At 41.2% G+C, this 27,039-nt stretch overlaps 1 protein-coding gene across 3 annotated transcripts in view; it reads left to right on the top strand.

Moving 5' to 3' along the window:
• ASZ1 (ankyrin repeat, SAM and basic leucine zipper domain containing 1) overlaps positions 1 to 27,039 on the top strand; it is a 49,188-nt gene continuing 22,149 nt past the window's right edge. Inside the window, exons 1-4 of one of the 3 annotated variants that reach the window (XM_083699359.1) lie at positions 1 to 95; positions 15,621 to 15,720; positions 19,355 to 19,477; positions 20,794 to 20,905. In XM_083699359.1, coding sequence (XP_083555485.1) covers positions 19,399 to 19,477; positions 20,794 to 20,905 — 191 coding nt within the window. In that variant the 5' untranslated portion in view covers positions 1 to 95; positions 15,621 to 15,720; positions 19,355 to 19,398. Of the gene's footprint in view, positions 96 to 13,546; positions 13,836 to 15,620; positions 15,721 to 19,354; positions 19,478 to 20,793; positions 20,906 to 27,039 lie in introns of those variants that run through there. The other 2 variants (XM_083699358.1, XM_083699357.1) reach the window with 2 other exon arrangements.

Below are 27,039 nucleotides of genomic sequence, written 5' to 3'. Positions count from 1 at the left end.
TTCAAATGTTCATGGACAAGCAACGCTATGGCTGTGCAAAATGGATACCTCACCACGGTAACAGATGAGGGCTAACAAACTGAAGTTCAATCCAGGTGAGATAGAGATCATGTTGGTGGTGGCTCATCCTTTTAAAGCGAGTGGTACTTAACCTGTTCTGGATGGAATTGCACTCCCCTTAAGGACCAGGTGCATAGTTTGGGGATTCCTATTGATCAGTCTTTGCCACTAGAGACGCAACTATCCACTGTGCCTCTGAGTACCACCTACCAACTTAGGCCGGTATATTTGCTATGACCCTATTTAGATGGCATGGTTACAGTAGTACATGCACCTAGTAACCTCCTGTATATACGTATTGCAGAGCTCTGTTGTATATGTGGAGTTGCCTTCAGAAATGGTCTGGAAACTGCAGTTGGAAAAGAATATGGCTGAAAGCTTAAGCAATAGGAGCATGTTATGCTAGTGGTTTTCAATTTCACTGGTTCCCAGTCCATTACTTGGGCCAAATTCAAAGTGCAGGTTTTGACCCTTAAAACTCTTCAGGACTTAGAATCATAGAGTTGTAAGGGACCACAAGGGTCATCTTGAACCCATGACCCTGAGATTGAGAGTCACATGCTCTACTAATTGAGCTATCTGAGCTTGGGACCATGGTATCTGGAGGATTATCTCTTCCTGTGCCCACCTGCCCATGCCCTGTGGCAATCAATTGAAATCTTTCAACAAGTGCCTCTACAGCTAATATACCGTGGGTAGCTATAAGAGGAAGTGCCCTCTTAGCAGTGGGCCCTCATTTATGAAACACTATCATGGGTGGCGCTGTGGGTTAAACCACAGAGCTTAGGACTTGCCAATCAGAAGGTTGGCGGTACAAATCCCCGCGATGGGGTGAGCTCCCGTTGCTCGGTCCCTGCTTCTGCCAACCTAGCAGTTCGAAAGCACGTCCAAGTGCAAGTAGATAAATAGGTGCCGCTCCAGTGGGAAGGTAAACTGCATTTCCGTACACTGCTCTGGTTCGCCAGAAGTGGCTTAGTCATGCTAGCGACATGACCCGGAAACTGTACGCCAGCTCCCTCGGCTAATAAAGCAAGATGAGCGCTGCAACCCCAGAGTCGGTCACGACTGGATCTAATGGTCAGGGGTCCCTTTGCCTTTGCTATCCCTGGAAAGACTCAACTAACACTGAATGTCTTTTTAGCAAAAACCTTTTTTGTTCTCCTAGACCTTTATGGGTTTTTTTAAAGATGTTTTTATTATTGTTTAATGCTGCTTTTATATTGCATGCTGTTGTTGTTTTGTGATTTTCCCCTTGTTTTGCTGCTTTCTTTTTTGATGCCCAGAGCGTGATAGCTATTATTAGGCATCAATTTAATTTAGAAAATAAATAAGAGGGTATGGGGGTATGTGATCAACAGCAAGGTTTGATTCTTGAATGATTTCATGCTCTTGTCAATCCCAGACATTGTGATTTAAACTAGTTGGCTTCCATCTAGAAATTCAATTAATTCCATGTACGCAAGGTTGCTTAGAATTGAATACTTAAATCTCATATATCCCTATTATTATATGTTTATTCCACCCTGTCTAGGTGGGCATATCAATGAGATTAAATCAGTTTAAAGTTTAAAACTATATTGTTATTGGTATGTGGATTGTGACATTAGAATATGTATAGTATTACAAAAACCAGTGTTATATTACATCATATTCTGTTCCTTCAATTTTAAGAGTATTTTTTCTATAGCCATGCTATATCAATTTCTAATACCCAGGCAATTAATATGGTTTCCATAATATGGTTTTTTATGATACATACCCAAATTTCTTTTTTAAATGGGGGGGGGGGTGTGTATTTAATGCAGATTATAAATCTCCCTTGAACCTTAAGAGCTTGAAATAATTAATTGCAAAAGGGAAGGAAAATAAACTCTTACCTCAGATCCTAGAATAATTGCACACTGAGAAAGAAAGACTGAAAGAACATGTTGGATCTTCTCCATTATTAGTACAGGTGGTGAATGACAACTATTAGTGTGGGGGAGGGGATTGGCAGACCATAGATCCGGGATCTACTGGTGGCAAGGATTTCAGCTACCAATTGTTCAACAATAGCAAAAGCAAAAAAAAAAAGAGGCCTTTCCTTTTTTTTTCCACATTAGGCTGCTGAAACAAAGAAAGGTTGGGCAAAAACCAGGGGCAGATTTTTGTCTGTATGAAAGGACTGTGAACTCATGTCTGATACTGAAAAGGAATTTATAAGCTGAGCAAGTTGTCAGGGGCAGCCTGTTCCTTCCTTTTAACTGATAATACATCTTACCTCCTACTGTCTCTTGTGTTTTTATTTTATTTTTTTAAAAAGGAGTTTAATGTTCCTTATAAGCTACTGCAGAACTATTTCTATCCTGAAGAACAGGAAGTAAAACCTTGTAATAAAAAGAGAGCAGATAATAGCTGCAACTCTGAAGACTGTCTAACCTCCATGTAGGTGAACCTCACATATTGAGCATGCAGGGGAGAGGAGCACAATATAACAGGTGGGAAACCTTTTGCAGCCCAAGCATCACATTATCTTCTGCACAACCCTCTGGAGTCGGGTGCAGGCATGCTAGCGGTATGCAGGGCAAAAGTGGGAAGAGAAATGTATATATTGCTATGAGGTGTTTTTTTTGGGGGGGGTGGTTAGGCTCAATGCATGGGTGCCCTTCTAATTCTTGGAATAGTCAGGCTAGCTTCCTGGTGTAGTGATAGCCTGGGGTATGAGCCATTAAGGGGAACAAAGGTAGGAGCTCTGTGCAAGACAGCAAATGGGTAGGGCCCCCTCGTTCAACTCGCAAATAGTTAGGACAAAGGAAGAGTCGAGAGCAGAGAGTTGAGTTGTATGAGCTAGAAGCTGGAAGAGAAGCTGCAGACTGGGAAGCAAGAGAGGTGTTTGATTTCTGCTTGAATCCAAGGCTATGGCTAAGGTGAACCCCTCCGCTGTAGGCTCAGGGTTGTATATATGTGTAAATAAGCCATATATCATAAAGACACCACAGTCTCCGCTGTGCTTCATTGTCCAGAGGAAAACGCAAACCCTGGGCAAGCACCTTGAAGCTCTGGGATCTCGCACTGCTCAGAGATTGAGGTGGTGTACAACAATATTTTACCCTTGTGCAGTAGGCTAGTTTCTACCCTTCTCTGTCTTCCATAGAGGCTAGCAAGAAGAGTCGTTTATCATAGTTCAGTGAAACATTCCAGGCAGGCAAAAAACATTCCAGGCAGGCAAAAACACTCAGATATGAAGCAAGACTAGGAAGGGTCTGGAGATACAGCCCCAAGGGCTCCTGAAATCCAGGATAGAGTGTTGTGCTCTGTCTACCTGGTATGTGATACAACAAAAATTGTAATTTTATAGGATTAGTTACCCCAAAGTGACAAGTTTTTTCTCCAAATGATATCCGGCATCTTTTCTCCATTGACAATTTACTTTAGTCACTGATTGGCCACTTCTACTTCATACAAATCCCTAATCTGAGTGGTTTGATAAATGATAAACTAGCAAAATCTTTAAGCCAGTGCAAAAAGTCTTAATTACTTCACAGGAAATGCAGGGCTGACCTTTTCCGATAAATTAGCAGAATACCAATAAACTCAATGTAAACTGTGGCATCTCGGGGAGATCCAGAACATCAAAGATCAACTACGACATGAATTGAAATAACTAATCCTGTCTCACCTTCTAAAGTGCTCTGCACACCTTGTGTCAAAACCAGGGGCTTTGCTAAAAGCACACAGTGACATTGGAGAACAGGAGATCAACAGACATAAGGAGCCTGAAGTTTTTTCTATCTCAAGGCTTTAGGTTTTCTATAGCAGATTTGTTTACTTTGAAATTACAAGATTAAGATAATTGATGGTGGTACACAACTATCAACACTCATCCTGGAAACCAAAGTCACATTTGCTTAGAAATATATTTGCTACTGCCACTTGACATTGTTTATACAAGTGATCATCAGGATTCATGGATTTGGGAGACACAACTGTCATTTGTTTAACAGCTGAATCAAAAGTTTAAAGAATAGATCTTTAAAATGCTTTGTAGCTTTGCGCACTCTTGGAAAGTACAGCGCTCTGTCCATGCTTTCACCGGGATGAATGGTTTATTACCAGAGTCTATATATTATCAGACAAGAATCCAGAAATACAAATTCACTTCTGGCTTGCCATTGGCAAGCACTTTAAATTATGATGATGATGATGATGATGATGTTCCCCCATCCTTCTTCAGAACTTGTAAAAGAGTGCTCGTTCTCCAGTACAGTGGTACCTTGCAAGACGAATGCCTCGTAAGACAAAAAACTCGCAAGACGAAAGAGTTTTTCGTTTTTTGAGTTGCTTCGCAAGACGAATTTCCCTATGGGCTAGCTTCGCAAGACGAAAACGTCTTGCGAGTTTGTTTCTTTTATCTTAAAACCGTTAATACCAGGGTGTATCCGTGCTTCGCAAGACGAAAAATTCGCAAGACGAAAAAACTCGCAGAACGAATTAATTTCGTCTTGCGAGGTACCACTGTACATCATACTGACTTCAGAGAGGTTTAGAACAATCGGATATCTCTTACCTTGCACTAGATGCTTGGAAAAGCAATGAAGGGAGACCCTTCCAATTTAGAGTTGATAAGGAAAGTGGAGCTTACCACTGAAATCATTTCATATAATTGTAGATCTGGAAGGGACCACAAGGGTAATCTTGTACAACCCCCTGAAATGCGGGAATCTTTTGCCCAACGTGGGGGTTGAACTCACAACCTTGAAATAAGTGAGTGCACGTCATTGATAGCTAATGTCAAAATCTATCGCTTCTCGGCCTTTTGGCTAAGATCAAGTGTAGTGGGGATAGCTAATGTCAAAATCTATCCTATATGGAACTATGTCAAGGCCACTTGTCCATATATATATATATATATATATATATATATATATATATATATATATCAGGTGTTAATTTATTTTATTGTCCAATTTTAAATGTTTTTCCCTCATACTGTTTTAAAAAAGGAACACACTCATTGTATTCAAACATACAGTGGTACCTCTGGTTAAGAACTTACCGGTAATTTGTTCCAGAGGTCCGTTCTTAACCTGAAACCATTCTTAACCTGAGGTACCACTTTAGCTAATGGGGCCTCCTGCTGCCGCCGGCACGCAATTTCTGTTCTCATCCTGAGGTAAAGTTCTTAACCTGAGGTAACCTTCCGGGTTAGCGGAGTCTGTAACCCAAAGTGCTTGTAACCTGAGGTGTTTGTAACTCAAGGTACCACTGAACACAGAGTATAATTCCTCTTTGAGGAAGGGCAAAAAGTTATGATTAAAAGCATTCAATAACAGTGTTTATGCAAAGGTCTGCATAAAAATATATTATATAATGCCAATATAAAGTCCTTGAACTCAGTTAAGTAGATCTCTGGTCTAGATTCTTGGCAAAATCCCGAGATTCAGGTGTACACATCATTTCTCATTCTCTCTCTCTCTCTCTCTCTCTCTCTCTCACACACACACACACACACACACTTTCGATGCAGCATTGGGGTGTTAAAGAAACACAAGTCCAAAGTCTCATTGGGAGTTAAGTCACACGGTTCTTTGGATTGTAGGCAAGAACAGAATGTCACCCATTGTGCCCTAAATGTTGTTGCTTTTAATGTGAACTCGGAGGTGTTAATAGTCACATTCTGAAAATGTAAAGGCCTAGATTTAATTATTAAGTTCATGGACACCTCTGAGGCCTCTGCACTTTTTTGCGCATGCTTCTGTAACTAGGAATAAAACATTTACTACCAAATCTTGAACAAGGTCACCATAGAGAAACAGGGCAAACAGGTTTATTGTATAGTGTATTACAAGGGCTCCCTTTATAGTTGTCACTGGGATAAATTCCACATTTTTCTATGCTTATGAAGAAACCTTCAAAGAGTCCAGCAAAAACAGCGTTCGTTTTGGTCGCGATCCAAAGTTAATTTAAAATGGAAAGATTCCAGATGACATCAAAGAACTTCAGGCCAAGCCTTTCCTGAGGCTATGAAAGATGATAGACAGGTTGCAAAGAACCAATTTTATATACCCGTCCTCCATATAAAGGATAATAGGGTAACTAGTTTTACATATTTGCAGTTCTAGTTCCTCAGCATGTAGCTCTCTAGCCTGCAGAGAGGCGCATATATATGCCTCCTAGTGTAGCTCAGGGCCAAACTAGACGTGACATTAAATGTGTCTTTGCATTGAAGATGCTGGTTTTTAAAAATACAAACAGCATCAGCTGGGAGGGCTGATAATTATCAGGATCATTATTACAGCAGGCAGCTAGTAGGATGTAACTCTTTCCCTCCCAGCTGCAATCAAGAGCCAACTATTTTGAGTGTGCTATTCTGTTGGGAGGAAATTATCCATTCATGGGTGTAGCCAGGATTTTTGGTGGCAGGTCTTTTGTTAGGGGGGCACAACCTCAGTTTACTATGTATTCTTATTGAATTTTATTGATGGGGGAGCAGCTGCAGTCCTGCCCCCCCACTATACCCATGTCTCCATTGGCACCAATTGGGGATTCTTCCCAAAGCAGCTATAAGCTTCAGAAGAGGAATTTTCTGTAAGAGCTCTGTCAAGAAAGAAACAGCTGAATTTCCCCCCTCCATGTCTGCTGTGAGATTTATTAGGACCCCCCACCCCACCCTGTCAAGCTGATGCTACTTAATCTCTTTTTTGCCTTTTAGAAAGCATACTGATTTAAACCTGTTATAGTACAAGGGATTCCCTTATTAACATTCTAGCAACAGGGATTTGCAAAGGTCCCTTAACCTAGATTGCATCTCCCTTAAACCATTTTAACTACCCACTTGATCACAGCATATTACTTAAAACAAACTTGGGTCTCCAGCTGTTTTTGGACTGCATCTCCCATCATCCCTGGCCACTGGTTCTGCTAGCTAGGGATGATGGGAGTTGCAGTCCAAAAACAGCTGGAGACCCAAGTTTCGAAAACCCTGATTTAAAACATAGTAAAAGGCTGCACTCATTTGTTCCATGCTTCCAAATCCCATATGCACTCCAATTTAGGTTTGATGATACTGCAGACTTGTTTACAGTATAAGCAGGCTACAGACTTTATTATTTTTATTTCATTGACGAAAATAAATTGGCAAAGGGACCAGAAATATTCTGGCAGGGGCGCCCATGTGGGATATAAATGTAGCAAGTAAAGACATGATCAAATAGTTAGGCCACATGTCACCACCATGACTGTTTAAATATCACTGAAGTCAATGGAGTATTAGCAGCCTACCTGAGTAAGACTGGAGCTCATGTAAATTTCATCTGCACGAAAATGTAAGCGAGACAAGTCTACATTTTCTAGGAAAACTGACCAGGTTCATTTGAAATGAGACACATGTCTTGATATAGGAATGAAGTAGCATTCCCATGGACATACGTTAAACAGCTGTTACCAATTTCCCCTACTTTTATTACTTTCATTTTGAGAGAGAAAAAGACAGTTAAACAGCAATGAGAGATAACTAATAATTTCAAAGTGATTTTTAACATGCAATTTAAGGCATGGGATGGTGTTTTACATCTGTTGCTGATTATAGGTACAAAGGCATAGGATGCTTAATGATAATTTCCAGTCAATTACCCAGAATAAAAGAGTATGATTATGTAGACAGCAAGCATATAATCACTGGCTAACTCTCATGCAGCATTGATCCAGGTTTGTTCAGAAGTAAATCCTACTGTATTCAGTGGGCTTTACTCTGAAGTAAGCATGCAGCTGCTTTTAGGCAAAGGTTGTGAGATCCATTCACAGATCTCAAAAAAAATAAAATGAAACCTGGTATAGATTTTACCTTGTTCGCTCACAAATGAAAGCAAATCAATCAAGATATAGAGGTAACTTAAACAATTATTTTTAAGCAAGTGTTATTAAAAATAAATTTAAATCAAAAGAAGTGTTGTGGCCTCATGTATCCCACTTCCTGTTTCATTTTACAGTCCCTGCCTTTTTTAAAAACAACAGACGTATAAATATTCCATAGGTTAAGTATTTACACCCATCCTTAGGTTTTGTGTGCAATGTATAGACCAAGTCAATGTCATCATAACTCTGAAGCCCTGATTATTAGTTGGTACCAACTATAACATACAGCAGTCAAAACATAATGCTAGTTCATGGGCCACTATCTTTCATATGGAACAGCACACTTTACCACAGGACTGTGATAAAACTCCCGTCAGCAAAAATAAAACTGATAGGGTAATTCCACATGACTTTTTTGGTCAAATTCTTAAAAACAAAATAAAGCCAGCACTTGAGAATTCTAGGGAGATCCAACCAAAACATAAGATTTATTTGTTCAAAACTGGAAAATATGCCTCTGCATACAATGATTATTGGTTGTGTCTCTGCTAATAGCAGTGGAAAGCTGTGCTATTGTCACACGTGCAAATTAATCGGCAGATATAGGGTGCATTCATGCATTATACAATTCGTTCCAGATTGGCTCAGTACAGAGAACCCGGAATGCCAATTTTGTGATATGTGTGTTCAATGCAGATGGACTGAGATGCTGGCTGGCTCCTGGATAGGTGGTTTATTTTCCAGTTTATTGCAGGGCCAGCTGAGCCACCTGCTCACCGTTTGATTGACATCTGTTTTTGTAGAATCCCTACACTATCTCTGCCTGGGGCTGCGTCCCTTGCTAAGGGCTAATCTAAGACTGGTTTTCGCAATGTGAAATGTAGAGAAGTATGGTAAGTCTCTATTTCCTAGCCAACATAAGCAATGCCACTAATGAAGAACATGGATTGACATCTGCCTACACTACCTCCCTAGTCTTAACATCTGGAAATAAAAGATGTTGGATCTGCAAGCTTAATATGAAAGGAATATTTTGTAGTCGAGTTTGCGAAGGTGATTATGCTGCAAGCATCTGTTTACTCCAATGGCTGGAGCACAGATCTAGATCTGTTTCAGTGGTCCTAACAATCTACAGTTAGGTAGAGAGATGCACCTACCTCAAGCAGATCATGATGGATGTCATGAAAAGGCAGCAAGTGGTTTATTATTATTATTTTTATTGTACTTTTTTATTGTTAGAGAGTAGATTGGAGAGGTGCTTGTGAGGTCTTCTGTCTCATATGCCAAAATAACTTGGCTGCCCTTGGACGCTATGCACATTGATTGCTGGGGTGGTGCTGTGTCTCAGGCTGCAAAGTGTTTTGGACTGCCTTTGTTGTCTTGGCAGTTAAAGTGAACAGTGTGTTTGTGTGAGTGAGAGAGCTCCATATCCACTAAGGCGCCTAAGAATCTGCTGCTAGCTGAATCAATGCATAAACTATATTCTATTGTCCCCTCAATAACTGAACAGGCAGGCCATCGTTTTGTATATGGGTAACATATGGGTCTGGCAGATGGTAACTGACCTAAGACAACTGTGTCCGTAGCCGAAATGTTAGCATAGATTTGTCAAACACCACAACCGTTTGGGCCAGCTTAATGTAGCCATGGGTGCCTGGCTCTGCAGAAGGCCATTGTTGTTTTGACCGGATAGCAAAGATTTCTGAGCAACTTTCAATCCTCTTTCAGGGCCAAAGTAAAGGTAGGAGGAGTAGAAAGTGTGTGAATCTTCCTCTAGCCAGCTCATAAGGTTTATGTTTCTAAAGGCAGTTTTATTTAACTTCTTCCATCTCATAGTGTCATTTAATAATCCTAGAACAATAACATTATTGAGGCTGGAAGGGCAAAAATCCAAGACTGGTATCTCTTGTGACTGAACAAAAGGGACATGCATGCTGTCCCACACAGTTGAGCAACAAAGAGTATCAAGCAGTAAGAAAGAGTGTTTAATTATTTGTAGACCGTTTTAAAAGTTCTTAAAGAATACAATCTCTTTTTGGGTCAATATATAGATTGGCATCTCTGTACTTAAGAAAGACTGTAAATAGTAATACAATATTTATACCATTGTAGAAATTCACAGCACTGAGTGATTAATACAGGTAATAAGCAAGGAAGTGTTGCTGTGTACAGGGCCTGATTCTGTGCCCTAAAAATTCCTTTCTAAGACAACTTGCCTACTGAGCTTCAGGCCACTGGCTGAAATAGTAATTCCTCTGCTTGAGGAATATACACGGCCATGATTTCATGATCAAATTTCAGCAACTGATTATACAGTGGTACCTCGGGTTACAAACACTTTGGGTTACAGACTCTGCTAACCCGGAAGCAGTACCTCGGGTTAAGGACTTTACCTCAGGATGAGAACAGAAATCGTGTGGTGGCGCTGCTGCGGCAGTAGGAAGCCCCATTAGCTAAAGTGGTACCTCGGGTTAAGAACAGTTGCAGGTTAAGAACGGACCTCCAGAACAAATTAAGTTCCTAACCAGAGGTACCACAATGGTGTGGAATCATAGGCTATGAGGAGACCAAACAGGCCAATTAATTCCACTCCCTGTCAGTAGGCAGTATAAAATAAAATACCTGGATCACAGTGCACCCCCCCCCCCAAAAGCAAAGAGCAGGTGCATTGCAACAAGAAACATAACAGATCAACCACAACAAAGGGAGAGACACTGATGTGAGAGAAAGTTATTGGGTGGACTGATGGTGCCAGGCAGCACTGTGTGAGAGTACGGGGTGAAGACAGAAAAATGGATGTCTGAATGGTGTACCCTTAATCTTGAGGTCATGGGCTTGAGCCCCACACTGGGCAAAATATTCTTGCATTGCAGGAAGTTATGCAATCCTGTTTTCCTGCCCTAACTGGACAATGGACAGGTAGCACTGCTTGAGCTCCACTTCAGACAGCAAAATGTATTGGGCCTGCACAACCTTGTAACAGTTAAGTTTTCCCTCTATAAGTCCATTTTCATGCAGTGTTCGGACAGATCCCTGACCCAGTAGCTACTTGAAGCTAAGTTCCCCTGATGTGCACGTACCTCTGTTAATCAGACAAGAAGCTAGGGTATTGCAAACGTGATGGGTATGGCTTGTAATACCTTGCGAAATCTCTCAATGTCTCTCTCTCTGTAGATGTGTATATAAATGACAGTATTCCCAATGCCACAACCACCTTTTTCTAGTCACGACGACTTGGGAGACCCTGTGTAAAACAACACGTGGGCTAGGAAAGGTCACAAGTTCCTGAAGATGCAGGTATTATTATTTCCTCCAGTTTTTTAGATTTCTTACCTGCCGTTTACCCTAAGGTCCCAGGGCAGATTATACCAATAAAGCACATAGTTACAAAACAAATAAAACTCCTGAAACTATTAAACAAGAAAAGCATTAAAAAACCCCAATCAGAAACAGATCCATATATAAAACGATTTAAAACAATTCCACATAGAAAGAGTTAAAATAGTTACATTACAGATGCAGATTGGGGTAAAGAGTTAATACTGGCTATCCTGCATATGCTTTTTAAATTTCAGAACAGTGTCTTAACCGTACAATCACACGCGGGACAAAATATTCCTGCATTGCAGGGGGCTGGACTAAATGATCCTTGTGGTCTCTTCCAGCTCTACAGTTCTATGATTCTATTTCTGCACCTGGCAGAAATGCTGTGAAAGGATAAAAATGTCATTTGTACCTTCAAGGTGAATTCCTGCTTTGGATCTAACTAGCACTGGAAGCTGTTTGGTGTTTTGTTTTTAATGTTTATTTACATCTTCTTCTGCAAGTGCTAAAGGAACAATTGGAACTGTTCATACCTATTAGCATGTTCTAAATTAGTTGCTACTATGCAGGGGTGAAAATCATTATAAACAGCACAAGGATAGGGAACAGCAGAGTTGATAGTTTTCTTTCAGAAACAAGAAAATAATGCAAATATTTTAATGCCACTCTGCAAATAGACAAGATGAATTCATCTTGCATACTACACCCAATATGCATCTTTCCCCTTCTATCCATGTTAAGAGTAGCGAGCTGAACATTTTGAAATATGCTATGGTACGCTTTGAATGCACAAGAACCGTAGCCATTTATCAAGGCAGTGCATTTAATCTCCCCATCCCCCCCCCCCATATTACTGGCCAATATGAAGTCTTGCAGATAAAGCTGAACTGAGAACAAGAAGACTTGGGACAACTGAGCGGCCCCAATCCCGCTCCTATTTGCATGCCCCTACCTGTGGGGTTTCAGCTGGGAAGAAAGGGTTTCGGCTTCCCAGCTGAGCAGCTCTGCTCCTGCTCCTACTCTTGTGCAAGCAGGAGCAGGTGCAGGACTCTCTCAGCTGGGGAAGGGGAAGCACTTTAACACAGCCCCCATCCTGCCATTGGCTTCTGTGAGCCAGTGGCGGGTCGGGGGGGGGGGCTCTGTAAAACTGCTTGGGGGGTGTCTATGTGTGTGTGCTTTAAAACTTCATTTAAGGACCTACTGAGTAAACATGTATAGGATTGCCATTTAAGCCGCACACAAATAAGAAGGAACTTCAGGCAATCCTAGCTAATTTTCATGGGCCTATATACTTAAAAGTAAGTCCCACTTTGTTCAGTAGCAATTGCTTCCTTTTTCATTACCTTATTTATTGATACTTATTCATAGATATATAAAATACATACCCATGACAAAGTATATTTTTATAATATACTAAAACAACAATTTAGTCTAAAAAAGAAGAAATTCAGAAAGAAGAAAAGACAAGAAAAGGAGAGACCCAAAGAAAGAGAAAGAAAGAAAAAGAAAAAACTAAAGATAAAAAAGGATAAAAGGGCTTCCATCCCTCTGTCCTACATGTGATATTCATTCCTTAAAATCCAACCATTCTATAAACCAGTACTTTTTCCATCTTCTAATCCCGATATTTCAAGCTCATTTCCTCTTTCATGTGAAAAGTCTGTAAGAAACTTCCAGTCCTTAACAGTTCTACCCAAGCTTACCACACACGCTGCAATGCTAACCATGCCTACTTGGAAGAAGGTCCTATGTAATTCAATGAGGCTTACTCCCAGGTAAGCACAGTTAAAGGCTATATCCCACTGAGCCCCAATGGCAATTAATTACATTTACTGTTCACACAGTTAAAAACAAAAACAAAACAGCAATACTCCAGTTACTATGAAGGATAAATCCACAAGGAGTAGATTCTAGGACAACTCATGCATCCCACTTCACAGCTTGCACCCCATCAGGACAGTAGCTCATTGCTTTTTTTATATGTAGTTTTAATTCTGTTCATGTTTCATTGTTTTTAATGGTTTATATGTTTTTCCCTCTCTATGTGTTGTGATTCTTGTTTTGTTTTTTTATCTATAAGCGCCTTGAGTCCTATAAGGGGAAAAGGCGGGGTAAAACCAAATGAATTATGATGATTATTATTATTATTATACCACAAAAACCTGGTGCTGGGTTCTGGCCACTCCCCACCCCTGCAAAAAGAACAAAAACCCTGATGTACCACTTGAACGTCCGGGGGCGTTTAGTGCTTTAACTAGAATAAATTCACCATTTCAACAGAAGGCAACCCCCCCCCCCCACGTCTCCTCGAAGATGGACTGCGCCAACCGTCCCTCGTGCTCTCTGGGCGTTTCAACTTTCCCGCTTTCATATGCGGTTGCTGCCCTGCGTCCCCGTCCTTCTGCGCCTGCGCGTTAGAGGGTGGCGTGGGGATTTGAAAAACAGAAACCCGCATTATTTTTTAACGGCGCGGTCGCCGTCGAGTGAGAGGAGGCGGCGGAGGAGGAAGGATGGCTAGCGGCGCTTTCTCCCTCGCGGTGCCAGCCGGAGAAGAGAGCAGCGAGAGCGACGACGACGGCTGGGTCGTCGGATCCGTCGAGGCGACGCCTCAGAAGCACGTAAGGAAGGCCTGGGCCTGAGGCGCTTCCAGGGGGCACAATTTCCTACTCAAAAGGCCCTTTGGGGTCGGTTGCCTTTTGTCCCTCTTATAGTCATTTTATTATATTCAGGTGTTTTGTGACCTGAAGCGCTCGAGGCAGAGCCCTTTTCTTTTGCCCCCCCTTTGTAACTCGCACAAGAGCCACGTGAGGTAGGTTGTGTGGAGAGTTTCACGGCCGAGGGCATCTATTTTGAGTGCCCAGAGTTTGCCATGGTGTTATTTTTTGGGGGGGGGGGCGGGGGGCGGGTCACAAGCTGTTGCAATTCGGAGTAGATAGGACCAGGTGGATATTACATTTTTTTAAAAAAAAAATGGTTTTATTGGATTTTCAAAATATAAGTAACAGAGGCTAGAAAATGGGCGTCGCCCCTTAAATCCTCCAAAAGTATTAAAAAGCAATAGAAACACTTTTAACAAGCTGAGGTTCTGTCCCTGCCCCCTCAATAGAGACTTTCGGGAATAAGGCAGTGTATAAATTCAATAAATAAATAATAAAATAATAAAGCCTGCCCCGCCCCAACCAAAGTCTTTGGTTTTTGGTTTTACATATTAAAGGAAACATCCGCGACCTTCCAAAAAAACTTTTAAAATGTGACCTCCCACAACTTTTTGTTTGCCCCCCCCCCCCCCAAATCCTAGCTACGCCCATGGGCTACAATAGAGGAATCATAAAGCAAGAGATACAAAATAAAGCTGTCGAGAAAAGTGGGCAAATGGGTGCCACAACACACTCAACAGAGTGCTCTTTATATTTCTCATTTATTTGCTTCAATTGTGTCAAGGCAATTCCACTTAATAAGCCTCCAAGGTGTAGTGTGCTGCTCTTTGAAATTTGGAGTAGAGCCAGGTGTGCTTTACAAAAGAGAAAGAAAAAAAGTCATATTTATTGGATTTTCAAATTATAAGAATAGAGGAATCGTAAACCAAGAGTCACAGAATATAGTACATTGGTACCTCTGGATACGAATGGGATCCATTCCGGAGCCCCATTCGCATCCTGAAGCAAACGCAACATGCGCAGGTTGTGATTCGTTGCTTCTGCGCATGCGCGTGACGTCATTTTGAGCATATGTGCGAGTGGCGAAACCCGGAAGTAATGCGTTGTGTTACTTCCGGGTCGCCGTGGAGCGCAACCCGAAAACGCTCAACCTGAAGCAACTTCAACCCGAGGTATGACTGTACAGTTGGCAAGAAAAGTGGGAATGGATGCTGTGACACAATTCAACAGGGTGGGTGCACTTTACATTTTTCACATTTATTTGCTTCTGATGTGTCACGTAATTCCATTTAATAAGCCTCCAAGGTGGACTGTGAGAATAAAATGGTAGTAGTAGGGAGAATGTATTGTAAAGCGCCCTGTTATTCTCAAATGAAGGGCAGTACAGTCATACCTTGGGTTATAGCCACTTCAGGTTGTGTTTTTTCGGGTTACGCACCTGCAGAAACCCAGAAGTACCGGAACAGGTTACTTCCGGGTTTCAGCGGTCACGCATGCGCAGAGGCGCCAAATCGCACTTTGTGCTTGCGCAGACACTCCACTGTGGGTTGCGAACGCTGCGGGTTGCAAACGTGCATCCCGCACTGATCATATTCACAACCCGAGCATCCACTAAATAGAAATTTAATAAATATTGTTTGCAGCCTTGAACTTGTTGTAGGGAGAACTTTGGAAAAAAGGTTGAATATAAGTGTAAAATAACTAAATATTTAATCACTAAACCAGTGTAATAATTTTCCTGTTTAGCAACTGGATGACCTATTGCAGTCAAATGACAAAGATGAAGCATTGAAGAAAGCATTGCTGGCTGGAAACTTGCCTGCTATTGAAGAGCTTTTAAATTCAGGTAAGATTAACGGATTGTCTGTTTTAATTTGATGTGTGTATATAAAATAGATTTTGAAAGGTTTTCTGAGAAGTTGTTTTTACTATAAGGTAAATCTTTATTCTTCACATAGGTACGTAGAGGAATCTTATGAACTCCTTTGAGCAAATGTAAGGTCTTGCAAATGTGCACTGGAGTTGCTCGCCTTTCTTTTAACCAAGAGCAATTCCTCTTGAGTTCTGCTGCTTCTCATAGTCTCTTGACTTTTATTGGTAGCCTGTTGGCCAACATGGCAGGCTGCTGTCAAAAGCAGGAATGTGGAAACGTTTCGCTGCACGTGTAGCTCACCTGATGCTTTATGGATTGGAACTAGAACAAATTTCTTGACCAATGGCTGAAAGTTATTGGATTTGCTTGTTTACATGTTGAAGGTTCCAGCTATGTTCATAATACAGCACTTTAGAAAATACTTTGAAAGCAAATGATTTGAAAAATCTAGACTTAGCTATTTAATTAACAGAGATTTTGAAATATGAAGTCCAGATATTATAGTGGGAATGGAAGCTGTAAAATGGGAGGAGAACCTCTAGCCTTAAGCTCACCAGGCCTCTCTATTTGAGCCATGAGGCCATTTTGTTCAAGCTATGCCCACCTGTCCATTATATAGGATGTCAGGTGTGGAGCGGGTAAAGATTTGATTAAAGGTGGTTTGGAGGCACCTGGCAATCATTTGCAAAGCGTTCCACAAGGCCTGCCTATCGGCTGACAGTTGGCACGTCTTCTGCACAGTTTGGTTTTGAATTGTGCAGGCAGAAAAGGGCCACCTGGCATCACTGTGATGTCTGGTGATTGGCAGGTGGGCAATTCCACTCATCAATTCTGGCCCACATGTGTGGAATTGAATGCTCTGTCCCATTGACAGATTCAGTTCCCCACTCCTGCCACGAAAATTAATTTTGAGCTATCTGGTTAAAATAACCTAACTTCAGGAAATACTTTTTTAAAAAAGTCATTTGACATTACTGAACATGTTTCAAGTGCTGAGTGCTTTATCTATGTACACATTAGTAAGCTACAGGTGGCAATGGATTTCCATTATGTGTGGTGAAATAGACATACATACTTATTGATCTAGCAGGGTACATGCAGTTTTCTGCATAAATGTGATAGTCATTGTGATAGCCAAGTGGTGTTCCATCTCTGGGACACTACTTTATACAAACTAGAATTATGAGAAACTGTAGTAAAGGTGGTTAGATAGATTTATAGAATTTCCAAAAATGTTATTACTGCTACTCATATATTTAAATACGTTTTCAAAATGTAGTCAGTTTCTTTCTCTTTATGCCTGCTTACCTGGGACTTATTTCTGAATAGGACTGGGCTGTAAAAGTATCAAGTACTGATTTTACCAGGTTACTCAGTTTTTGAGGAAAAAGCCCCACAGAAATTAAAAAAATACTGGGGCATGATTGCTGTTGATATGGCAATGTGAGTTTTATTCATTGTGAATCAAGATTACATTGTAGAAATTAACACACCAGCAAATGCTGAGAAGTCTTCGTAATTCTGGATTGCTAATGACTGAATCCAGTAATTCTGGGGTATTGCAACATAAGTTAGGAATGATGTATTGACCTGTTATACTTCTTCCCAAGTGTCAAAAATGTTGAAATATTCTAAGATAAGAGTTTTTTCATGGAACTTTATCTTAATCTCCTAAGGTATTACTTCACTTTTTCAACTTGAGAGCTTTCTATCCATAAAAATAGCAGCTTTCCTGTAAGTAATGACTTCTCAGCCAATAAATACTCTTAGTCCAATAAGAGAAGATAAAGTGATTATGTAACTTTGTCCTCTTCTATGCTGACTTCAAGCTTTATTTGTGGACCATTTTCTTCATGGCGTCAAAGCCTAGCTAGTCAAACAAAAGATGCTGGTACATTTTGGAACACTACTATTATTTCTACTAGCTTGTAGAAATAACATGAAGAGAGCAAAGGTTCTCAAGGAGCTCAGCAACTTTCTAGTGATTGTCCAAATGATTGTGAAATATGAGTGCATATGACTGTGCAAGTGGCCTAGGGCACTAGTCCCCAACTAGTGGGTCAAGACCCAGTACTGGGCCTTAGCCTGACCTAATGTGAATTACAGAAGCAGCACTGCCACCAAACAAATCCCCAAATGCACATTGGGTTACAGGTGGGTCTCTGGTCTGAAAAAGCTGAAGTTCTTCAGCTGTTGGTCCTCAGATGTTGTCAAAGAACAGTGCCTGTTATTCCCAACTGGCTGAGCAACAATGGTCAGGGTTGATAGGAATTGTAGTCTAACAACATCTGGGGACCAAAGGTTAAAGAAAGCTGGTTTAGAATCACCTTGTATATCAAACTAGAAAAGTTGCTTCCATGATTTATCTGTCTTATCTGTCTATCTAATTGTGTTCTGCTAAGCAGGCTGATGGATGAGGGACAAAAGAGTTTTGCCTCTGCTGGTCTGCTTCATTTCAGTGCTAGCCATGGACGTGGGCATATCGCTTCTTGCATGGTCATCCTGGAAACCAGGGAGGTTTGATGAGGAGAGACAGGGTCTGTCACCTGCTGCCCCTTGTGCTCACCTTCATGGAATTAGAATAGAGATACAAGGATGAGCTAGAGAAAATAGCTATAGATCTCTGTACCTAAACCCCTTAGTAAAAGTGATTTAAAGATTATTTTTTGTTAAGTTGTATGTGGAGGATTCCACATGGCTAAAGTGTTTTTTTTGCTGGTTCTTGCAGGTAATTAGTATTTAACATTTATAAAGTATCTGTAATTTTCTAAGTGATTATAAATGAGTAAATAAAAAATAAGAGATTGTCTGCTTCCACAGTCACAGTGTAAATGCACAATACAAAAAGGAATGGATGGAAGAAAGCTAGCATTGGAGCAGGTTCTTCTACATTAGCTGATTGGTCCAGCCAGAATGATCTCCCCCTTACCATGGTGATCCTTGTAGGAGACAGGATGTGCTGCCCAGATCACCTGGCTGGTGGCAGAATCCAGACAATGTCTCAAATTCTATTGTGCCAGGCAATGTAATCTGATGAGTTGAATTTTAATAACACCTTGAGAGATCTAGAATACCAAGTGCTGCCAGTGATATAAAAATGTGACTTTGTTTTCATACTTGCAATAGCAGAGATGGGTAAGGTAAGATCCTGGGGGCACTCTCACCTGAGGTTTTGTCAGGTGTACTTGCTGCTATTGCTCTGGGCAAAGGGTAGAGTTCTGAGACAGTGGAGTAGATAATGATGCATAACAGGGATGGGGAACCTGTAGCCCTCCAGTTGTTGTTCTTCAGGTCCCACCAACCCTAGCCAGCATTGCTAGTGGTCAGGGTTGAAGAGAGTTGTAGTCCAGCAAAATGTAAGAGAGGGCACAGGTTCTAATACATAAAGCCTTTTCCCCAGCCTTCTTGATAATAGTATTAGGAAAGGCAAAATATTGGGGCCAGATATTCTTCAGAGTAGTTTCCCTGCTCCAACAGGTATTTCAACCACCTCTACTGCCATTGATCTCTGCAGCTAAAGACTGCATACTGAATGGCGAGATAACTTTTGCCGAGCTCTGGAATTTTATTAACTGTGTATACTCTTGCGTATATAAAATCATTGCAGGTGTAAGTGTGGATTCTACTTTTAAGTTTGGATGGACTCCTCTGATGTATGCTGCAAGTGTCTCAAATGTGGAACTCATGCAAATCCTTCTGAACAGAGGTTCAAATGCAAGCTTTGATAAGGGTAAGCCTTAGTAAATCAGCTATTCTTATACACATTTGTTTTAGGACTTAAGGTATGCAGGTGGAAATCCAGCAGGAGTGTGGGGGCTATCCAGTGTATTGTACAAAATGTTACATATATGACTATCTATCTGCCGGACAGAAACTCTGGGTGTATGCTCGGTACAATGAGCGCCTCATTTTTTGTTCTTTTGAGGCCAAAGGCAGAGGTTGGTGGATGAGGCCTTCAGAGACATGATAGTGATATCCCACTCCCAGGGTTGACACTTCCTCCACTGTCATGGTGAATGAGACTGGAAACCCAGTCAGATGAGCGGCATACAAATAATAAAATTGTATTATATTTCAGGGAAGGAGGGAATCTAGTTCCAATATGGGATGAGGGTGAAAAAGTTTGATTGTCCAAATGGGGAAGGGGCAGAAGTAGGCATTGAAAATGACAGCAGTTCAAGGAGTCTTAAAAACACACATATCAGAAATATTTGGAAAAAGACACAAGTGTATAGGTTTTATATGGTAATACTAGAAGCGTCTGAACTGAGATGGGAAAGTTTGAGTGCTTGGTTGTAAAGGAGAGCATGGATATAGTAGGCACAATGGAAACCTGGTGGAACGCAGAGAGCCGAAGGGACAGTGTAGTCTCTGGATATAACAGTTTAATTAATAGCAATTGGCAGCTAATTTTTCAATCCAAATATTAGTATAAAAACCAGGATCACAATAATTATCAAACAGCCATTAGAATCTAAGCTTAAAATAACAGGAAATATTCAGCTGAAGGTCATTTTAAACAGCCATGTCTTCACTAGCTTGAGGTCACATGGGCATGAATGCCCATGGTTAGCATTTCATTTCATTAGGAAGGGGTGTTGAAAAAAACCACCCAAAGCTGGAAAGAAGCACCTCTCGACACTGATGCTACCTGCTTATCTAACAAGTGCCATATAATGGAGTATCCTCTAAGCTATAAATCTGATTTTATCCAAAACTGGTTGTAAACACAAGGACAAAAAACTATATGGAGTATTTTAACATATTTATGGTTGTTCAGGTACAATAAAAGAACATAGTTTAAAATAAGTATTTAATCTAGCAACCTGTAGTTGAGTTTAAATGTGCATTTAAAGTTTACACTTTAAATTTCAAATTGAGACCAGTAGGAAATTTCCCTTGAAATTTAAACAAATTTAATGTTATGAATTCTCCATTTCCAATTAAATGCAGTTGATGCTTTCTGTATATTGTGCTTGTAACGATATGTCTGGTTATTGTGTTTTATTATAGAAATCATTGGTTATTTGTATAATTTTCATTTAGATCAATATACAGTATTGATGGCTGCATGTACAGCACATACTTCAGAAGAGCAGATTTTAAAGTGTGTAGAACTGCTTCTCTCAAGAAATGCTAACCCTAATGCTGCTTGTAGGTAAGCAAACAACATTATCTCCAAATTTCTGACTTATAGTCGTTTTTAATTGAACTTGTTCTGTCATGTTTACTACCAATAGATAACTTTTGAGTAAGTCTTTGGCCTTCACTCTCTGATATGTACTACCAATGTTTCTGTTTGCTGACAGTGCCTTATGTGGGTACTGTTTTCTCCTAAACCTGTTTTCTGAAGTAGCCCTCCAAATGGTTTTGTAATATTTGTTAACCATTTGCATTGAGAAACTTGATAAAAGATTTGAACTTACTTCATTGTATTGGCTAAACTTTGCTGTTGATCCAGTAAGCAAACTAATTTTTCAGCATGCAGTGTTTTGCTGTAGAAGAACAGGTTTGATTGAGGACTAGAAACTCAATGCATTTTGAATGTTACATCCGCTTACAATGTTCGTTGTGTGGAGGATACTTCTTTCAGAGCTGCTGCTTTCTAGTTTCTCAAATACTATAAAAACACTATCTTGTTAAATTTTCCACTCCTCTTGAAAAGTAAACTATTTTCCTAACTATATAGCTATAACATTGGCAGTGATAATATCTTAGACCTGAAGAGTGAACATTTTCCGTAACTGTTCCATTAAAGCAGAAATAGCCCTCCAGGTGGTGTTGTACCAAAACTCCCCTCATCCTTGACCGCTGGACATGCTGGCTGATGGGGATTGGAGTCCAGCAACATCTGGAGAGCCACCCCTGTTTTAAAGCCTTCCATGACCAACCACTGTATTTTTAAAAGAATCTTACATTTTCTATATTAATTTCCACTAGTTTTCAGCCATCTTGGAAACTGTTGTCAGGCAGGATATAAATATTAGCGTATTTGTTTGCTATGGAAATCTCCCATCTGTTCAGAGCTTATCTCTTGCTGGACACAGCCAATTTGCTAGAAAGTCCACTAACATTATGAGACTTCAAAATTGCACTAACCTTCGTGCCCACATGTACACATATACTGTCATTTGCAGTGAATCAGAAGTGAGGAAGGTGGAGAGACAATTTGTTCACTTCCAATTTATAAATATTTCCATGCCTACTTTCATGACGGTGATGCCTCCTTATCACAGCTTACCAGGCAATTGACTACTTCCTGGTGTTAACAAGCCCTCATTCACACTGACCCACATTGGTACAATGGTACCTTGGGTTACAAACGTTTTGGTTTACAAATGCTTCAGTTTACAGACTCCGCTAACCTGGAAGTAGTACATTGGGTTAAGAACTTTACTTTAGGATGAGAACAGAAATCGCGGCGCAGCAGCAGCGGGAGGCCCCATTAGCTAAACTGGAACCTCAGGTTAAGAACAGTTTCAGGTTAAGAACGGACCTCTGGAACGAATTAAGTTCTTAACCAGAGGTACCACTGTAGTTGATTATCTGTAACACTGTTTTATTATCTACCCACTACTGAGGAGAACTTTACACAATCAGAAATCCAGGGGAGCAAGGGAATGGTAAAATTCTACTCTGGATGGACAGTACAGGGAACCATGTGGTTATGTGCTTACTGTAGTAAACAGTTACCTCTTTTTAAATGCTCTTTGTTCGCCCCAATCCCACAAACCACAGAGGCTTATTCTGTTGGCTGTTCAGTGGCTTCTGTGCAGAGATAGATTTCCTTTGGGAAAAAGTACCCCAGCCCACTGAGACCTTTGATGCCCACCCCTCACCACCTGGACTCAACACAATACTCATTGAACATATTTCCCTAATATTAGCATTGCCAGACCTCTCCAAGAGCTCCTTTTTGTTGCTGGTAAGATTCTCTGTAAGCAGTAGGTTTGGTAACCTGTCATGGACGGTTTGGGTATCGAGGCCTAACTTGCCTTCCCTCCGTTGTTGTCTCCTCTTTGAACTTGAGGAGCATGCACTCAGAGTCTCTGTCTTCATTTTCCCCTGAAAGAGCCTCAAGTAGTGGCTGTTTTACTTAGGGCATCTTTGGCATTGTAGATACTGTATTGGTCCGAATATAAGCCACACATTTTTTCTAAATTATGACCATGAAAAGTTAAAGTGCGGCTTAAATTCATGACCTGACAAAAAAGGGCTTTTACGATATTGCTCCCATCTCGTCTCGTCCACAGCTTCTCCAGCCTCCCCCAAAGCTGGTTAGGAAAGAACGTGGGGGAGGGAGGAGACCGCCGACACCGTGGCACGGTTTCCCCTCAGCCCGTGATGCTGCCAGGAATGCGGGGAAGCAGCCCCTGCCCACAGCTTCCCCGCCCTTCCCCCTCCAGCCGGGAAAGGGAGGAAGCAGGGAAGGGGGAAGGCTCCCCCCTTCCCAGTATGCAGCCAGGAGCACAAGACAAACACACTAGGAGCATGGGAAAGCGGCGCTTGCCCCACGTATAGTCCTCCGTCCTCTCCCCCAAGGCCAGGAAGGAGGAAGCCACCAGCAATGCAGCGTCCCCCACCCCTGCCCAGAATGCAGCCGAGGTTGCGGGCAAACTGCCAGGAGCGTGGGGTAGCGGCGCCCGCCCTGCATGCAGTCCCTAGTCCTTTCTCCCCAGGTTGGGAAGCGGGAAAACCACCAGCAACGCTGCATGGCTCCCCCTGCCCAGCATGCAGCCAGGAGCGTGGCAAGTGGCACCAGGAGCGTGGGGAAGCGGCACCCGTCCTAGCCGAGGGACATACTGCGGGCCCTCTTTAGTACCCATAGGATTTTCTTCTACATTTGCCATTTACCGATGTGATTGCCTGCGGAATTTTAAGGGAGCGCCTTTGGCTATTGTATTTTTTCTCTCCCCCCCTCCGAATTTTAAAGGTGCGGCTTATTTGTGGGTGCAGCTTATATTTGGGTCAATATGGTAGCTGTTGTCTGGCCTTAGTACCATTTCTCATTGCTCAGGTGCACCATCCAAGATGCATGTGGGGAGCCCCAAAGTGTGCTCCACCCTTTCCAGCTTCACTCCCATGACCAGGAAACAGGCATTGTTCGGTCCCTGCTCCTGCCAATCTAGCAGTACTCTGTATTTTCAGTGCAAATTTCAAGTAAATGGGTAATGGGGACAGTGTATGGCTTTTTGTTGTTGATAGCTTGGTTAATGTTTGAGATTTTTATCTAGTTACTTAACACATTAAAATTTAACAGAATATATTTATTGCTGATAGTATCATGCCAGCTCTACTGTGTTATTTCAGTGGCCTTGGTTTTATTATATGATAGTTAACTTTGTTTAATGGCACATCTAACTACATCTATATAGCCTGGGAAAAGTGTTGCATTTATCTTTTAGGTAATAAATCCTACTATCAATGACACCAAAGCAGAGATACAGAACAGTTATCATAGTATACGACTTTAATCTGCTCCCTAGAAGAAAAATATCAGCCATAAGTTTGAAGGGTTTAAACAATACTACATGTATTTAATCTTGTTACCTTTTTAGAGTTCCTTATTCATGAGACGTAACCTCTGGAATCAATTTAATACATAAATTCTTAAATCCATTCGATGTACATAAATGTCATGTGGGAGAGAATTCTAACGTGTTCTCCCTCCCTATTGAACTTGAGTTAACCCATATTACTCAAGAGTCAACCCCCCCCCCCTTTTAGAGGGTGACTAATTGCAGAATTAGTCCCCTCCTGGCAAATAGAAGGGGAAGAAATTGAGTCAGTGAGAGATTTTACTTTCTTGGGCTCCACGATCACTGCAGATGGTGACAGCAGTCACGAAATTAAAAGACGCCCGCTTCTTGGGAGAAAAGCAGTGACAAACCTAGACAGCATCTTAAAAAGCAGAGACATATAGCCTGGGAAAAGTGCATATACCTTGCCGACAAAGATCTGTATAGTTAAAGCTATGGTTTTCCCAGTAGTGATGTATGGAAGTGAGAGCTGGACCATAAAGAAGGCTGATCGCCAAAGAAGTGGTGTTGGAGGAGACTCTTGAGAGTCCCATGGACTGCAAAATCAAACCTATCCATTCTTAATGAAATCAGTCCTGAGTGCTCACTGGAAGGACAGATCCTGAAGCTGAGGCTCCAGTACTTTGGCCACCCCATGAGAAGAGAAGATTCCCTGGCAAAGACCCTGATGTTGGGAAAGATGGAGGGCACGAGGAGAAGGGGACGACAGAGGACGAGATGGTTGGACAGTTCTCAAAGCTACGAACATGAGTTTGACCAAGCTGCGGGAGGCAGTAGAAGACAGGAGTGCCTGGTGTGCTCTGGTCCATGGGGTCACGAAGAGTCGGAAACGACTAAACAACAACAAATTGCAAAATAAAAATGCTTTGCAGACAGATTCTGCAAGGATCCTCACTGGCTAATGCCACACCCTGATTGGGCCCCCAATATTGTTTCCTTAATGCTTAACTTAGGTATTCATCAGACTCAGCCTTCATAAAGCTACATTACAGCACCTGATAGCCCTCCTCTATACAGTATAGTACTTTGAGTCAGAATGAATTCATAGAGAACAAGCAGAGCACAGCACATATCTGAGTGGCAGTACTATAAAACAATGGCTATTGATATCAATGAAACTTGGTACATTATTTGCAGGGATCTCTTGTGCCATCTTAGTTCTTTTGAGTTCGCAAAGGAAACATTTCTTTTTGTGTAGTTTCCATTGCTTTATTGATAATGCTGAACTCTTTTATCACTGGAGCTGAGCCAATAACACTTAACTGTTGGAACCTTTGGGCTTTGTATTGAACTTGAAAGAGTGTTAATCCTCTTGGGTTATAGGTTACAAGTTCTCCAAAAAGGGAGCTCCCTTTCTTCTTCGCTTTCAGATCGTGCATCTACTTCACATGCAAAAGCAATTCAAAGGGAAAAGGGAGACAGACAGACAGACAAACTACAAAGTATGCGGTATAGTGATATTTGGCTTGTTGTCTTGATTGAGCCTAAAAGAAATTCTTGTGTGTTTGTTTGCAGTTAAGTGTCAATTAAATATTTTCCTTTAAATTGCTGCTTTGAAAGCTGTTCTACTGTACAGTTATTTTTCACCTTTCTTGAACATACAGTAAATGGGGTCTGCACTGAGAGACATCCCAGGCAATAATACTTGATGACTTCAAAGTTGAAAAGAAGAGGTTCCTTTTTTTTTTTTTTGTCAACCTGGAAATCATCTGTGATGTGAGATAAATTTTACCTAGCAGTAAAACATTTATCATAGATGTGTAAATTCTATTATAATAACAATAGACATTTAATACATTATCTTCTTTTTTTAAAATATAATTTTTATTAACAGGCCAATCAAATCACATCAATTCCAAATCACATTGGTTCCAAATTATACAGCCAATTTTTTTTTTTAATTTGTTGGGGGTACCCATACATCAAGCCCCGAAAGGGGTCCAAACATCACTCTTGCTGCTGCTTAATTAAACAGTTCTATCCAGTTCTGTCCAGATAGTCTCTTTGTTATTTTACTCTTCTTGTTACCGTATATTCCTTTCTTTGTGATCTCTGATAATCTTCACAAGCGGGTTGAAAACAAACATATCCTGTGTGGGTTTTACACTTTCCAAGAGTCCTATCACATAAAGGACAGACGCCATTTCCACACCTCCGTAAAAAAACATTCCCACAGTCTGTCCATTGATTTCACAGGCTTGCCAATCTATATCTCCGGGGGCTCTGCCAGGTCAAGATCACATTCCAATCACCATACATTCACATTCCGATGACCCTGGTCCTCCTCCCCCTCGTCCTTCTATGAGCAAGCCTGTCTTAACGAAGGTCCATTTTTAGCTGCTTCATAAAGCTTTCCTTCCAATCCCCGATGTTTCCACCAGTCCTCTCTTTAATCAATAATTCATTTCCACACAGTCTCTTATTCTTCTGCTTGTGATTAGTAGTTTGCAACGATTCTTCTCTCTGGAGGGGAGGGTTATTGAATACTCACATAAGACAAAAAACAAAAGTTTTTTCCTCCCCCCTCTTTCCGGTTCAGTCCAACATACCGATCTTTTAATGATGATTCTTCACTTGATTTATTGTCCAGCCCGTCGTTCCGCTCACAGAGATCCCATTATTCAGCAGTCTTTACTCCCGATCTTCACTTGATGTGTGTGCATTAGTTTCTTTCCAATTATATGTTTCCAATTATATATTTCGAGTTAATGCTAACCAGTGAGCGATTAGAGACAGCGTCAGGGAGAGCCGA

Source organism: Podarcis gaigeae, assembly GCF_964106915.1.
Source record: "Podarcis gaigeae genome assembly, chromosome: 10".
Classification (NCBI taxonomy): domain Eukaryota; kingdom Metazoa; phylum Chordata; class Lepidosauria; order Squamata; family Lacertidae; genus Podarcis; species Podarcis gaigeae.
This window is presented reverse-complemented; position numbering and strand designations above follow the sequence as displayed.